This window comes from Rhipicephalus sanguineus, unplaced genomic scaffold, assembly GCF_013339695.2.
Source record: "Rhipicephalus sanguineus isolate Rsan-2018 unplaced genomic scaffold, BIME_Rsan_1.4 Seq1364, whole genome shotgun sequence".
Lineage (NCBI taxonomy): Eukaryota > Metazoa > Arthropoda > Arachnida > Ixodida > Ixodidae > Rhipicephalus > Rhipicephalus sanguineus.
This window is the reverse complement of record NW_023614593.1, coordinates 10,078-23,994: the sequence shown is the minus strand read 5'-3', so window position 1 is coordinate 23,994 and position 13,917 is coordinate 10,078. Positions and strand designations below refer to the sequence as shown.

The 13,917-nt window shown below is 46.0% G+C and overlaps 1 protein-coding gene across 1 annotated transcript in view; it reads right to left on the bottom strand.

Annotated features, from left to right (window-relative positions):
* LOC119376545 (uncharacterized) overlaps positions 1-13,622 on the bottom strand; it is a 29,918-nt gene extending 16,296 nt beyond the window's left edge. Inside the window, exons 1-3 of the mRNA XM_037646337.2 lie at positions 13,533-13,622; positions 8,153-8,316; positions 7,666-7,853 (exon numbers count right to left, since the gene is read on the bottom strand). Coding sequence (XP_037502265.1) covers positions 7,666-7,853; positions 8,153-8,209 — 245 coding nt within the window. The 5' untranslated portion in view covers positions 8,210-8,316; positions 13,533-13,622. The remainder of the gene's footprint in view (positions 1-7,665; positions 7,854-8,152; positions 8,317-13,532) is intronic.
* Positions 13,623-13,917: the final 295 nt, after the last annotated feature.

The window sequence follows — 13,917 nt, the reverse complement described above, 5'->3', positions numbered from 1 at the left end:
TTCGTACCTGCCCTGTTCTAAACCATGTGCAGATGCAGCAAGCAGCTAGCTGGGTCTTACGCGGTGGCGGCGAGCTTCCTGCAAGCGATGCACACTTTGCGTCTCTGCGATACTATAGCAGAGGAAGGCGCATTTGGCTTGTCACCAACAAAAGCGCTTACAACAGCGCTGCACTTGTTGCACAGAACGTGCGCGTTTCGCATGATAATAGCGTGATTATAATGAGGTCTCTCGGTGCCCAAGCCACTCAACTCGGCAACAGTGAACTGCTTTCGTTTCTACAATGCGACGGGCACTTGAAAGTGGTCCCGCACAACGAGGTGGCAGGTTGTCGCCTCTTAAAAGCGTGCAGTAAGCTCAGAATAACGCTATGCCACACACGTGGCTGAGCAGATAGCTGAAGATGCTTGTTTTTCTACGGTTGTCGGTGATAAGTCATACTGGCGCAATCGTCGGTGGCCTTCATTTCACCTTCGTTCTTTTCTAATGCTTATCCATAAAAGCATCAATGTAACTGTGTGGAAGTTGGAATGATTGATCGACTGGTCTCTGCAGTTGTCAAAGAGACAGAAGGCCTTTTGCGGCACATTGTGGCATCGGCGAGTGGAAGGGCGCAGTCAATTTTATGCAATAAAAAAATTACACACATCTCGCCATGAGGGAACCCTGATGGGCATGCGAAGCAGCTAGGGATGACGTGAGGTTCCCGTAAATGTGTTCCGTTTGGTGCACCTCGGTGATGGGTTGTTCGTGGTTAGGGTGTAGTTGTTGTTTGTTGTTGTTGTTGGTGAGGCGTCGCCCCCAGCTGCTTCGCATGCCCATCACGGTTCCTTTACGGGGAGATGTGTGTAATTCATTTATATTGGGTTGTGTGGGTGTAAGTGGAGAGGCGTTGGTGGTGTTGTTGGAGGTGGATGGAATTTGAGAGACGTTCACGTTGCGCTGCAGTTGCACGAGCGTGGAATTCCGGGTCCACTGCCCTGTGCTGACGTTTTGCTGCAGCTGCGCGAGCCTTCGTCTCTTCAGAAGTGGCGTGGCGGCGTTTCCGTCGAGCTTCAGCTTCCCTTGCACGAAGTTCAGGGTCGACTTGGCGCCGCTGCTGTTTCGCGGCAGCGGCTCGAGCGCGCCGAGCAGCAGCTGCGGATGAGTCAGACTGCTGTTTACCGCTCATACCGGTGCGCTCCCATTGAGTGTCGCTGAAGGTCATTGAGTGTCATTTAGTGTCACCGCGCGCAACCTGGGTTTATGGCGCGCGGACCAGCACCTTGTAGCGGATTCTTCAAGAAATTCTTTGAGAAGCGCCTCCAGCGGGAGGAACGGTAACTAGAGTAGACGGCGTCTCACACGGGAGGTAGGGTCGAGCACAGCTGCTTCCCATCAAAAGTTACCACAGTAAGCAATAATCAGTAGGCATAGGACGAGCCATTTAAGTAGCCAGCAGATACATTAGGCTCTACGAGACTTGGTCGGAGATTCGTTGCAGGTACGTTTCATCGGTTTGTATGTTTTGAAGTGGGTACATACTAACGAGGAGTTTTACTTTATTTACAATGTACTATAAATAGTTAAGAAGCCGTTCTTTTTGTTTCGTGCTCCCATGGTGCCAACAAGCAGTGGGCAATGAGCAGTCAAATTGCTTGACTTACACACTTTTCCCATAGCACTCCGCTTGCCCATGGGACGCTCTGGGATGGCTTGAGAAGGTCTATTAAACCTTTCACTGTCGGGTGTTTCTGGCCATGACAAACCCCCAGTGTCAGCTCGCTTTCGGGAATATCGGAGAAGCTTGAAATGCAGAGAAATGGCACATTGTGAAGTCAAGATGAGAGATAGGGATGGTTAGGAGATACGATAGCCTTGTTTGCTGCTGATAGCAGCAAGCGAGGCTGCGGCGAGCGAGCGAGTGCAGGGACAGAGTCATGTTTTGGTCTGTTGGAGAGGCAACAGCGAGCGCCTCTGAACTTGATGCACCGTGGCAGACACGCCTACAGAATACAGAAAAAAAAAAAAAAACCTTGCGAACCCGCAGCAGATGGCAGAACAACCCATGTAGCCATAACTGCACACGCACCGCATGGTAGCTCAGCTCGAGAGAGTAGCGTGTACGGAGTGACCATGTGCCCCAGCAAAGAAGGATGGGCTTGGTTGCTTTGTACTCTTCCAATACACGTACCAACACAGCGAGGGCCAAAAATATGTGCTCTAGAAAGATTCTACAGATGGCGCAACCAAAAGAATTGCCTTACTTTGCACTTTGGCGCAAATTTTTTAACCCACAATGGAGAACATAACAGTACGTCAGTGACACTGTGGCAGGGGGGGGCATGGAAAGCAAAAGGGTTAAGGAGCTCACACTCGTGACAATGGCCCGCTCTGAGTTTTGGTATGCTTTACTGCATGGCATCTTTACATTGTGGCAAAACTGACTTCTGGTAAACCCTAGGCTGCAAGTTGATCGGCACACAAGAGCAGTAGCTCAAGGCTGAAAAATATTTCAGCCTTCAGCTTCAAATAATGCTGTTTCAGACCTTCCATCACAGCAGAAAGTCTAAAAATTCAGATGCCAAAGAGTTTCAGCATGCGAGATTATGGGACGTGTGGCAGTGCAGTGAAAATGTGTCTTTTGTCTGTAGATGATGCATGCTTCTGCTACAACGTCACATCATAAAGCTGAAGGTGAATGAGCCAACATTTTAAACTCGAACTGTCGTGTGTGCCTGCCCATTTTGTAGACCGACACTTTTTCACGGTACAAGCTTTAATGATACAAATCTCACAGGATCGCGCAAGATATACAGTCAAACCTCGTTTCAACGAACACCACATTAACGAACATTTCAAATTAACGAACTTTGAAGAAATCCTGTGACTGCTTATAGTTTCAATGTAAAAATATTTCACTACTACGAACTTCAGAATAACAAACATTTCAGAATAACGATCGTTATTTAATTCCCGTGTAATCTTAACAACACCTCAGTACTACGAACTTATATCCCGAAATGCGAGGATTCTTAGATTTCAGTGTATCGGTCATGGCAGTCGGAGCTGTAAGGTAGCAGACGACGCAGCGCGAAGAGCGGACGCCCTCCCGCAAAAACCTGACATGGCGCGGGAGGAGAAGGACGCGGGCGGAGAACTACATTTTTTTTTTCCCTTTGTTGCGGAGGCGACAACGCATCAGGTTTTGTAAAGGCCCAACCGCATGCATTGCACGTGACTACCACGCGACTTTCGAGCGAAGGCGACTGCAACAAACGGGCTCCGTCGCGCTGTCGCGACGGGAGCACCCACATGTTCGTGACAAAGTGTCACGGTTGCTCGATTGAAAACTATTGCGTGCACACAGGCAAATTACGAAAAAGAATTACAGAGTAGATGAATGACATAATGCCAAATTTATTATTGTCTTGTTTGAGATAAGGATGCCATAAAAGCGTTTCGTGACTTTCTTTTTTCGCAATCTTATGTTTAACCGCGACAGTAGTATCTGCTGTGATCGCATGGGGCGCCCGGAAGCGTACGCTGCCTACGCTACGTCGCACTTTGCAAACTGCGTTGACATTGCAGCAAGCTACCACCGAAACATCAAAACGAACCGTCGATCAAAATTAACGACAAAATACGGTCGCTGCCTCGTTCTCCGCGTGAGATGGTGCTGTAAAGAAGGTAGTCTATAACTTGCATTCCTTGAAGTACGCGCCGATTGGAAGCATCACGAGCAAACTGCAACCGAAGCGAGGGTCAGAGATGCTGCCATGTTGCCGGATATCGTCATGCTCACTTCCGGGTGACAAGCGATGTTTTCTGGCTTTCCAGAAACCTGCGACGCGACAAGCGATGGCGATGGATGGCCCTCCGCGACAGCAATTCCTGTCGGCCGTCGCTCAAAACTCGCGTGCATGCAGTTGGGCCTTAAAGGACTGCATCGATGACATGGACGACGATGTCACGGTAGCACCCGAAGATCGCGACGAGTCCGTGTCGGCCACAGATGCGTTGGACTACTTGAGGAAACTCCGCATATTCATAGAAAAAAGCGGAACAGCGACCGAAGCGGCGCATAAAAATGCGGACGGTCTAGTATCGTTCGTGACGCAGAGTTTGCGCTGCACCCGCCAAAAAATGATCCGCGGTTCCCTGAAGTTCGTTATACCGAGATTTCACTGTACAGTAATACCTCGTTAACTCGAAGTAGTAAAAACCAGAAAAAATTTCGAGATAAGCAGATTTTCGAGATAAGCAAACTTGGGCAAATTCCATTGAGAAGTTCAGTTCTATCTAGAAACGTTATCCCTACTGACCAGTTTCTTAACAAGGAGCGCCTAACTGGCTCTTTGTAAAGGTTTTGAAGAAAAATAATGACATACCAGCGCTATTAACCAGCTGTGTTTTTCGGCACTGCCTTTTTATCTAGTGCAGAGTGACCGACTAAGCTGGTCTGCCTCTCAGTAACACTTGCACCTAGCAAAGCTTTCTCGAGTTGCTTAACACAGCGCATATGCCGATCATCCGCGCCACTGCACTCAAATTTATTTCGCATCAAGCGAAGCATGTTTCTTGTTTCGGCGGATGTCGTCAACCCCTCGAATAGCTGCGTCGACGCTGCCGCGATCACTGTGCGTGACGCCACGTTGTTTGGCTTAAGAAAATGGTCAAACCAGCCGATGTTGCAGGCTAGATCAGTTTAGCCCACCGCTAAGTCCAGAGAATCGGCCTTATCTGTCGATGTGACTGGAAGGGGCTCCTCTCGCACGATGCCACACATTCAGCGCCGTTTTGACGTCCGGAAACTTCGAGCCTCGAATCCGTTTCTTTGATTAGGGCTACCTTTCTTTGCAGCATCAGTGACTTGCTTTGCTTTGGTGGCGTTATCCTCACCACATCGCATGGCCGATGAAAAAAATGCACGCGACGTGCCTTGCGTAAATAAAATCCTAAAATCGCATCTCTGACGGTAAACAAAACGTGTACGACCCGAGCTATTTTGCAGGGCCTGCTTATGTACACGTTTATAGCGTCACATGACGTGACACAGGGTTGCTTGACAAAGTTGGTATGCCGCTAGGTTCCGACTTTACTTTCGGGAACAGTGTCCACTTCGCCGTAAACGCGGCAGCCTCGCGCGAACCTTGTGAAACGTATGGCATTTTGCCGCTAGTATTTTGTGAAACGGTTCGGCGGCGAAGTTTTGGTTCCATTCTCAGTCGAGATTTCGAGATAACCGAAAGTGGGCACGGAAATACTTCGAGATAAAGGGCAATAAATACATTGCACCTATGGGTAATTGTTCGGTACCGCGGAAAACTTCGACTTAGCCGATTTTTCGAGATATGCAAGTTCGAGTTAACGAGGTATTACTGTATACGCATAACTGAGAAGAGCTTAAAGCAGTGTAGACACCAAAATCAGACAGTAACGTGACACGAAACTGACTACAGCAGGAGCTTTGCTTGCTTGCAAGGAATGCTGACAGGAATTTTGACAGAGAATAAACGACGTAAAGCTAATTTATTTGAATTCTGAAGTCTTGAAACGAAGCGGGCCTTCTGACCCCTTTATAGGTCCAGCTTGCGTGTAGATGGAAAGCATAGTGCACTCACTGCTTCACTTGACAGCATCATGATGACACACTACAGGAGAATGCAAAATGCTCCCGTGACCTCAACGACCACGAAATTAACTGTATATAAGCCGAGCCACAACAGTGAGCAAGGGCTTGTAAATGAATTTTGTCTGATGCTGGAGTTGCAAGATTTGCTGAAAGTGTTCTTGCACAAGAATTTTTGAATTTTGAAAACTGACTCCAGAGATGCTTTGTTTTTCGCAATAAAAAGGACTTTTTTAATATACAGTTAAACCTGCCTATAACGAACCTCCATGCAACGAATTCCTCGATATTACGAAGTTTTTCTATTTCCCACTGTTACTCCATAGAAGCACATGTATTTGCAACCCCCTCTGTAACAAAGTGGCAGCGAGAGACATCCTTGATATAAGGTATTTTTGCCGTCGACAACCTAGGGACTTCGTCCCAAATATTGTCATTTTGCCACGAGCAGGAGCCGCATGCATCTTCTGCGGTTATCCCACCGACGAGAGCGCGAAGCAGCGGCGGCGCACATGGCATGCTCGAAGCCCCGGTGACTGCAAGGTGAGAGCTTGTTTGTGCGTGCGGGTGTGCGCAAGCACGCTTACTTGCTGCCGCGGGCGCAGGCGCAGGCGTGCCCCCCCCTCCCTCTCTCCCTCAAAAGTCATCCAGCCGCTCGCGGGTGCCACTACGCCAACCACGCCGGCTTTCTTAAAAAAAAAAGAAAGAAAACTAACTTTTGCGCTGGCAGCGCCACTCTTCGGTTCTTACAGTAGTCTCTGAACTGCAGTTTGTTAATTTGACACTAAAAAAAAATCCTTGCTCAGTGTTGTTATGCTTCGAGTTTGTGCCGTATATGTGGGGCCGCGTCGCATATGGAGTTCGCTCTTTGTTTTTGACACCGTGGGCGTGTGCGTGGTTTCAGTGCACGTGCATGGCGCAGCCCCTGATGACGTGCAACTTTTGCGATTTTTTTTTAATGGCAACAACAGTGTCGTCACTACCGAGGAGATGTCAGATTAGGCGCCGGTGAAAACTGTCCGTGACCACAGTGACAATGACTGATCTTCCGAAGTCGACTTGTCACTGTCGTCATGCGCTTTGCCGTCTTGTGCCGCGCCGCAGGTTCGCGAGACCTTAGCCTCTAAGACTGGCTCCGGCAACGCACTGTCGTTGCGGGAGCCAATCTCGGAGGCCATGACTAGACAATGACGAAGCAGCGTTGTATTAATGTCCTACGAACGTTCAGTATTGCCATCTCTCACAAACAAGCAATAGAGAAAAATAACGCAGTTTTTTGCCACTAAATAAATGTTTTGGGTGAGCTCTGGCTTCAATTCCCCTTGTGTTTAATTTGTGCCTTTCTTTTCCGAATTTTCGTACTGAAACTGGATACAACAAAAACCTGTTTATAACGAATTTTGGGGGAATTGGTCCATTTCGTTATATCCAGCTTTATTTCCCAAGACCTGGCAATGGCGTCGGGGCTTTATGGAGATTGTACCACTCTTCGAATTCACTTAGAAATTAATTGATAGTGTTTGCTATTTGTTTCAACTTTGCTTCAGACCAAGAAAATGATATTCGCACAAGCCTAGTAAATTTATGTGCTGCTAAAAAGGTGCCACACAGTTATCTTTTTTTTTTTAATATCATGCAGAACATAAAAATATAAAAGTATTCAGGCAGGACAGAAAAAAAAATATGTGAGAGAGTCAAAGAAATAATTTGTCCCCTATTAGAATGCAATTAGCAAGGAAAGTTCTCAGCTTTCCTGAAATGCCTGGAAACAGCAGTGAAAAATGCCTTTAGTTCTTGGCACAGACCAGCAAACATGAAATGTGCCATCCTGCAAGATCGCATTTGTCCTTCTGTTCATCAAATCGTGCCTCCATTAGTTAACAGCATGCCACTTTCATGCGTACATGATTGTGTCTTGTCTCCTGCGATTGCTTACACTCAAGAATCGTTAATGTGGCAGTCACAGATGCCACACCCGATGTCATTGCCTAGGGTTTAGCGGCATGCATTAATCGCAATGTTGTGAACGCATAAGATGCAGTTGAGATAAGCACCTCTTCTGCTGGCACTTTGCAAAGAGCTTGGCACAGCGCTGATAGAGGATGCGCGACGTCTCCAGGGCTGCCTCGAGGAGACCACGGAGGCGACGCATCTCGGCCTCGGACTCGAGCTGTGCCTCCGCCAAGGTGGCACGCTCCGCCTGCAGGAACTCGCAGCCTTCCCGTGCCTCACCAAGTTGCACCTGCACGTAACATGCATCCCCGATACAGCAACTTTAAGGGGACACTAAAGTGAAACATAGAATCGGTCTAACTTGATAAATATCACTCTGAAAACTCTAAAGCTTTAATTAAAAAAAGAGAAAATAAAGGTCAAAGTTTCATTTGTAAATTTCGCACATGACATCACAGAGTTCCAAGTGCATTTTTCGTATTTTGGCAACATCGCCTCAACGAAATTTCCTATAATATGAAGTAATACATGGAAGAAACTATAGCCTCATCATGCTTTTGTGTTGCACGAGACAAAGACCTTTGTCACCTGCAAGTCGTGCACGCGGGAGCGCTGTGCCTCGTGGGTCGCCCGCTGAGCTTCCATCTGCAGCTGGTAGTCGTGCAAGGCATCCCTGCATGCAGCCACCTCTCGTTCACTCTGGGCCAGGGCCTCAGAGAGCCGCTCGCACCGGCCACGAGCACGCGATAGCTCTGCGAAGCCAAAATGCGTTGGCCTAGAGGTGAGGCAGCATGCTTCACACAACCTGTTGAAAACAACTTGATGACCTACTGCATTTACACACAAGGACAGCACTTCCTCAGACTGTCTCAAAAAAAAAAAATGAGACAGTCTGGCCTTGATTCATCACGGGCGGAATGCTTAAGTCACTTTCGCCACAGTACTGTGGTGTCATGTGGAAAAGCGTACTAAGATTGGAAAAGGGCTACTATACTCAAGGACAACTTTTCTTATCTATGAAGCAAAGGTTACAGTGCCAAATTGTGAGTACCCTACTGCCAATGAATGTAGTTCCACAATTGCGTCCGTATTTTTTATGTGAGATATAAAAACTACTCCTTTATTTTCTACATGCAACTCTTAGAGACAAGACACAGCACACACCAGTGAAAAATTTCGATTTATTTCACTTTATACGCTGTCACTTTGTGTTTTTGGACGTGTGAGAAAGTCCCACCTTTTATGTGTACCTTAAACACTAAAAGGTATCTGTGTCGGTATGCAACACTGATTGCGCGAAGCCATATGAGACGCGCACAAAACCAGACTACTTCGCATAGGACTACATGTGAAGAAGCTCAATCCCCAAAGCTTTCCCTTCATTGCCAAGAAAAGTTGTCCGCAAGTATAGCTGCCACGGGTCACAACACATTTTGTCCCTTAAAGGAACCCTGACACCAAAATTGAAACCTCAAGATGTTTGAGTTGTTGGATTGTCCTGTATGCGGGGGAACGTCTGACTGATTATTTGTGGAGGATGTTAGCTTTAAGATATTTTAATTTGGTTTTAAAGTAAGTATGAGTGCTCATCTGAGTTGCCAGCACCTCGCGACATCGCCACTGCTGTGACGTAGATCAAGGCCCTGCATGACGTTCCACGAGAAAAGAGAGTATTGTCAACGTCACAGAAGATTTGCGGGTCGCACACAATACTGCATCTGGCACCTGGCACGGGCTGCTCTCAAAGTAGTTCTAGCTGCTTAGGCCAGGAATGCTTTTTTTTTCCTGCGGGGACACGCACTTTCACAGGCTTAACATACCGAAGCACCCACATCATTTTATTCATTATCGTGTGCAAAGCCCCGATTTAAAAACTGCACTTTCAAGAGCGTTTTGAGGTGACGCAACATTGGTCACAAGTAACGGTGCTAGCATTAATGATACGATACCTTAGACTATTCACGATTCAGTTTTGGGATTATAGACACAAAGCAACAATTTACAGTAAAAAAGTCACAAACCAAAATTCGCTTTTAGGGGTGTTTTAATTACACAAGTGTGCGCAGGTTATCACTTGTACTATAAGATGAGCACCAGTATGATAGTGCTGACTCTAAAAACATTACTGGCAATCATTCAGGGTTTTCTATGACGCTCAAAATAAAAGCGTACGCCAGTTTTCTTTTGACACATACCTTCCCCCCACCCACATTTACGAATCTCCCACTGTTTGTGGTTCCCAGGTTGGTGCATACCATATTTTCTTACATATAAGGTAAAATATATAGAAAATTCGGAGCTAAAGTCGGGGTTCGAGTAACATGTGAATTTCAGTGTGCAAGTTGGCTTCACAGCACTACTTCACAACAACGCACGAGAGGTGGCTTTAAAACAATACCCTGGGATTTTATTTTCTTAGTTGTATTTTTCTGCAGTTTGTCGTTGGGAGTGCTGCTTAAATGCAGGGGGGGTTATACGCAAGAAAATACGGTATGTACGTATTTGTGAATGTTTCATTACAACATACTGTGGTATGTTGTCCCGGCTCATATTTATGAGAACTTCTGATTATTCGAAGGAAATCCTCAGGTCTCATCGAGTTTGAATTATCGAGAGCCCACTGTATATTGCTGAACTTGAAAGCCAGTGGCAACATTTAAGGTTTTAGTCACACCTACATAATTCTGTTCACAGTGGCCACACAGCACACATAATGCCAAAAGAAATGCAAGTCCTACGCACTGTAGTAATCAGTGTAAGCAGAGCTACTGTGCCCATTATGCTACTGCAGCTTGTTATCAAAACCTTGGATGTTGCCCTGAGTGGCACAAAAACACTAAACTGAGCCAGTGGCTCTATACTCAAAATGATGCTACTAACCTGGGTCACTTCAAAGCATTTTTTGGAGCAAGTAAGAATTCTTGTCAGAATTTGGGGGGTAAGTAAAAAGAGCGTTTCGCCACAGTATTCCCACAGAAGCAATTGGAAAACTATTAAATAATGGAAACTGCAAATGCAGCACACAGCATTGCATTTAGTACTAAACTAAGCTTACAGTTACCCATGCTAGTCACTTGACATGCAATGATAGCAATAACTAGAGCTGTGCGAATAGCAAAATTTTGGGTGCGAAGCGAATTCGAATAATAAAGATTGAGTGCGAATCGAATCGAATAATTTCGAAGTAAAATTACAGAAAAAGTTGCACAGAATCCCTAAGTATGTTCTTGTGAGATAGCAACATGAAAGTGTTTCTTTTCGCTAGGTTGATGAAGCGCTGGTGGGGTCATATTTCATAGTTGTCTTTCTTATCAGGTGTGAGGCAATGTAGAAGCCGAATTGTATTTATGTACATGATTTGGTGCAACCAAAGTGTTGCCGACAACACTTCACACGTGATAGGCAGAGATGCCATTTCCTCAGCCTCTCCTCCTCTTTCAACTTCTGTGAAAGCCCAACTGATGTGGCGGACAAGGGTGTGCTCCCTTCAAGTCCGGAGTTAAATCTGCCTTGTAGACGTCGATATATAAGAACATCTGAAATTTTGGATTCTAAAAAGCTTCGGCGTCCGATTTTTCGGACTTCCTGCCCAACTTTCAGATCCAAAACAGCATTAATTGAGCCCCCAACTCTGCCACATCTTTCATCTCCATATTGGAACCAGCGTTTTCTTGAGTTAATACATTTGCGACCGTAGCGGAGCTTGAAAGGCAGCTTTGCCGCAATACGGGGGTGTGAGGAGGTGGTGAAGCATATTGAAAATCTAGGGACCACTTCCAATCAGACGTTGACTGTCTCTTGCCTAAGTTCGACCGTAGCGGAAGGCAGCTTTGCCGCAATACGGGGCTGTGATGAGGTGAAGCATATTGAAAATCTGAGGGGGTCACTTTCAACCGGACGTTGACTGCATTTGTCTTTGGGAAGTTCGAATAGTTCGAATAGTAAAATTTCAGTGCGAATCGAATCGAATAGCAAACACTATTCGAAAAATATTCGAAATTTCGAATATTCGCACACCCCTAGCAATAACCCCAAATCACATGCTGATGCGAGGCACAAGTGACGCAGAATGCAGACTGCTCTGCGTAGACTAGTGCACACTAGGATGCGCCTAGCCTCCTGCATGCTATCCCTCTGCAGAGGCAAGGAAAGCGTTCACGATTCCTCTGGCCTCCCAGCCACAGCCACTAAAGGCGCTGCTCTACTTTGACGGCCGCTCTCCAATGTGTGTGTGGCATGTTATTTGAAAAATGCCTTCCCAAAAAAGTGCACGCAATTTAACCATTTCACCACTGGTACCAACAGAAGTCTAAGTTTATTGCCTCAGTCTTTCTTTCCGGCAGCAATGAAATTTCATCATACTGAAATGACGAGTAATCAAGCTTCAATACATTCAGGTTAAAAATACATGATGCCTATGAAGTTTTAAAAAAGTAAATATCTGTTACACAAAGAATTTCTTTATATCAAGGTTTAAAGGGACAGACAACCACTCAGAACTCGAATTTAGATAGCCCCACTAATGAAAAGATTGTTGATCGCACTGGCTAAAACGAGTTGTGTTTTTCTCATTAGGCGCAGATTTATATTATTATTTCTTCACTGAAGTTGCTTTCGGTGCCCCACGGGGCAGAAAAGTGAAGATATGATCCTGATCATGTGACCTTTAAGTGATGCACACAGTTAATGATCCTATATCAGTGTTGAAGTACAGCACACTTTTCTGTATCATAATCTTTTATAACTTAAAAATGTGCCCGTACACCTTTGTTTGTAGTGAGCAGAACAGTGGTGCCGCCTTCGCTTCAAGTGCGATTCGATGCTCATGAGCGGCAGCATGTGGCCTCCGTGATTAGCTCTGGCAACTTGCCACTGCCGGAGCTAATCACGGACGCGTGTTGCCAGAGCTAGTCGTGGAAGCCACAGGCAGCATGAAAGTTGTTAGCTGAGGGACTAGTGGTAGCTGTAGTGGCTTGCGAGGCACTAAAGGGATTTCACGCGACGACGAGTGTTCGGAAAATTCTACCGGCTTTTTAAATTAAAAAATAGTTTAAAATGTTAAAATTAAGGTGGCTAACCACAGTTACACTCACTTCTGTGAAAGTAGAACGTTTAGCGTGATGAACAGTTTGCGAGGAGGTCCATCGGGATTGCTGTCACTTCTTAGTGTTGCTGGAGGAGAGATTCGTACTTTTTTTTAGTGGCTTCTCAGAGTGAGAAATTCTGCTTACAAAATATCCACATGCTTTTGGCATCAACCGCTGCACGTTTAACCACTACCGAGGAGCAGCTTTTCGATGAGCTGTAAAAAACTTGGTTGAGAACAATCAGTTCTCAGTCTCTTTACTAACTGCCATGGGATCATGCAGTATGACAAGGACTTCTGCTAACCTGCTGTTTCTCCTTTTCACTGCCTTCCTTTTACCAGCATTTATGCATGTGCAAGGTCTCTCCATAGAGGCACCATCAGCAACTGTGCGTGAGCAAACATTATCCGAAGCCACTTTTTGATCCGACAACCTCGTCAAGCAAGCTTCCCAACACACTATAGAGTGAGACATACAAAACTGCAAGACAAACGGCACAAAACAAGACCACATAACAACGGAACATTGAAACCTCTGCCAAATAGAAATACAACAAAAAAAGCAAAAACGGCAAACGGAACACCGATGGCGTAGGATGTGTCCGTGGCTACGGCCACTTGATTCACCTACAAGATGGTGACGCCAAGGATGGCACCAAAGATTGCTCTTGACATAAATACGGTGCAACGGCACAGCATTTCCTCCCCATAGCACTTCCATGGCTGAGTTGAAGGAACCTCAGCAGCTTGCACCAAGTGCAATTCGGTAGTCTTAAGCTAAGACATGCCTGTCCATCCCCCATCACGTGAATCCAGTCCACAATGAACAGAACGCAGTTTGAACAGCTCTCATTCGTACAAGTGCATTGAAGGAACACGCACCAGTGTCCCTCTTCTCGAGCTGTGACAGCAGGTCCACCACGACTTCGGCCGAGTCATCCCCGCAGTCGCTGCCCAACACCTGAAGCGAGGGTCAACAGTCACTCTTGCAGTCACCAATCTGTGGCCACACAGCAACTGTTATTTTGGTCAAGTTAGTTAGAACACAGTTAAAAATGCACGTATCAAAACATTTAAATAACATCCTTGATGAATAAACAAACAAATCCCACTAAATTGAAACTGACAGGACGAAAAAATTTGCTGTCGTGAAATTTTGCTGCAGCAACATTTTATGCATAGGCTGCGCAAGTGTATGCACTGTTCAGTGGCACAAAACTCTCGCCAATTCGGACATATTTGTCTGCACTAGGAGTTATTATTTGGA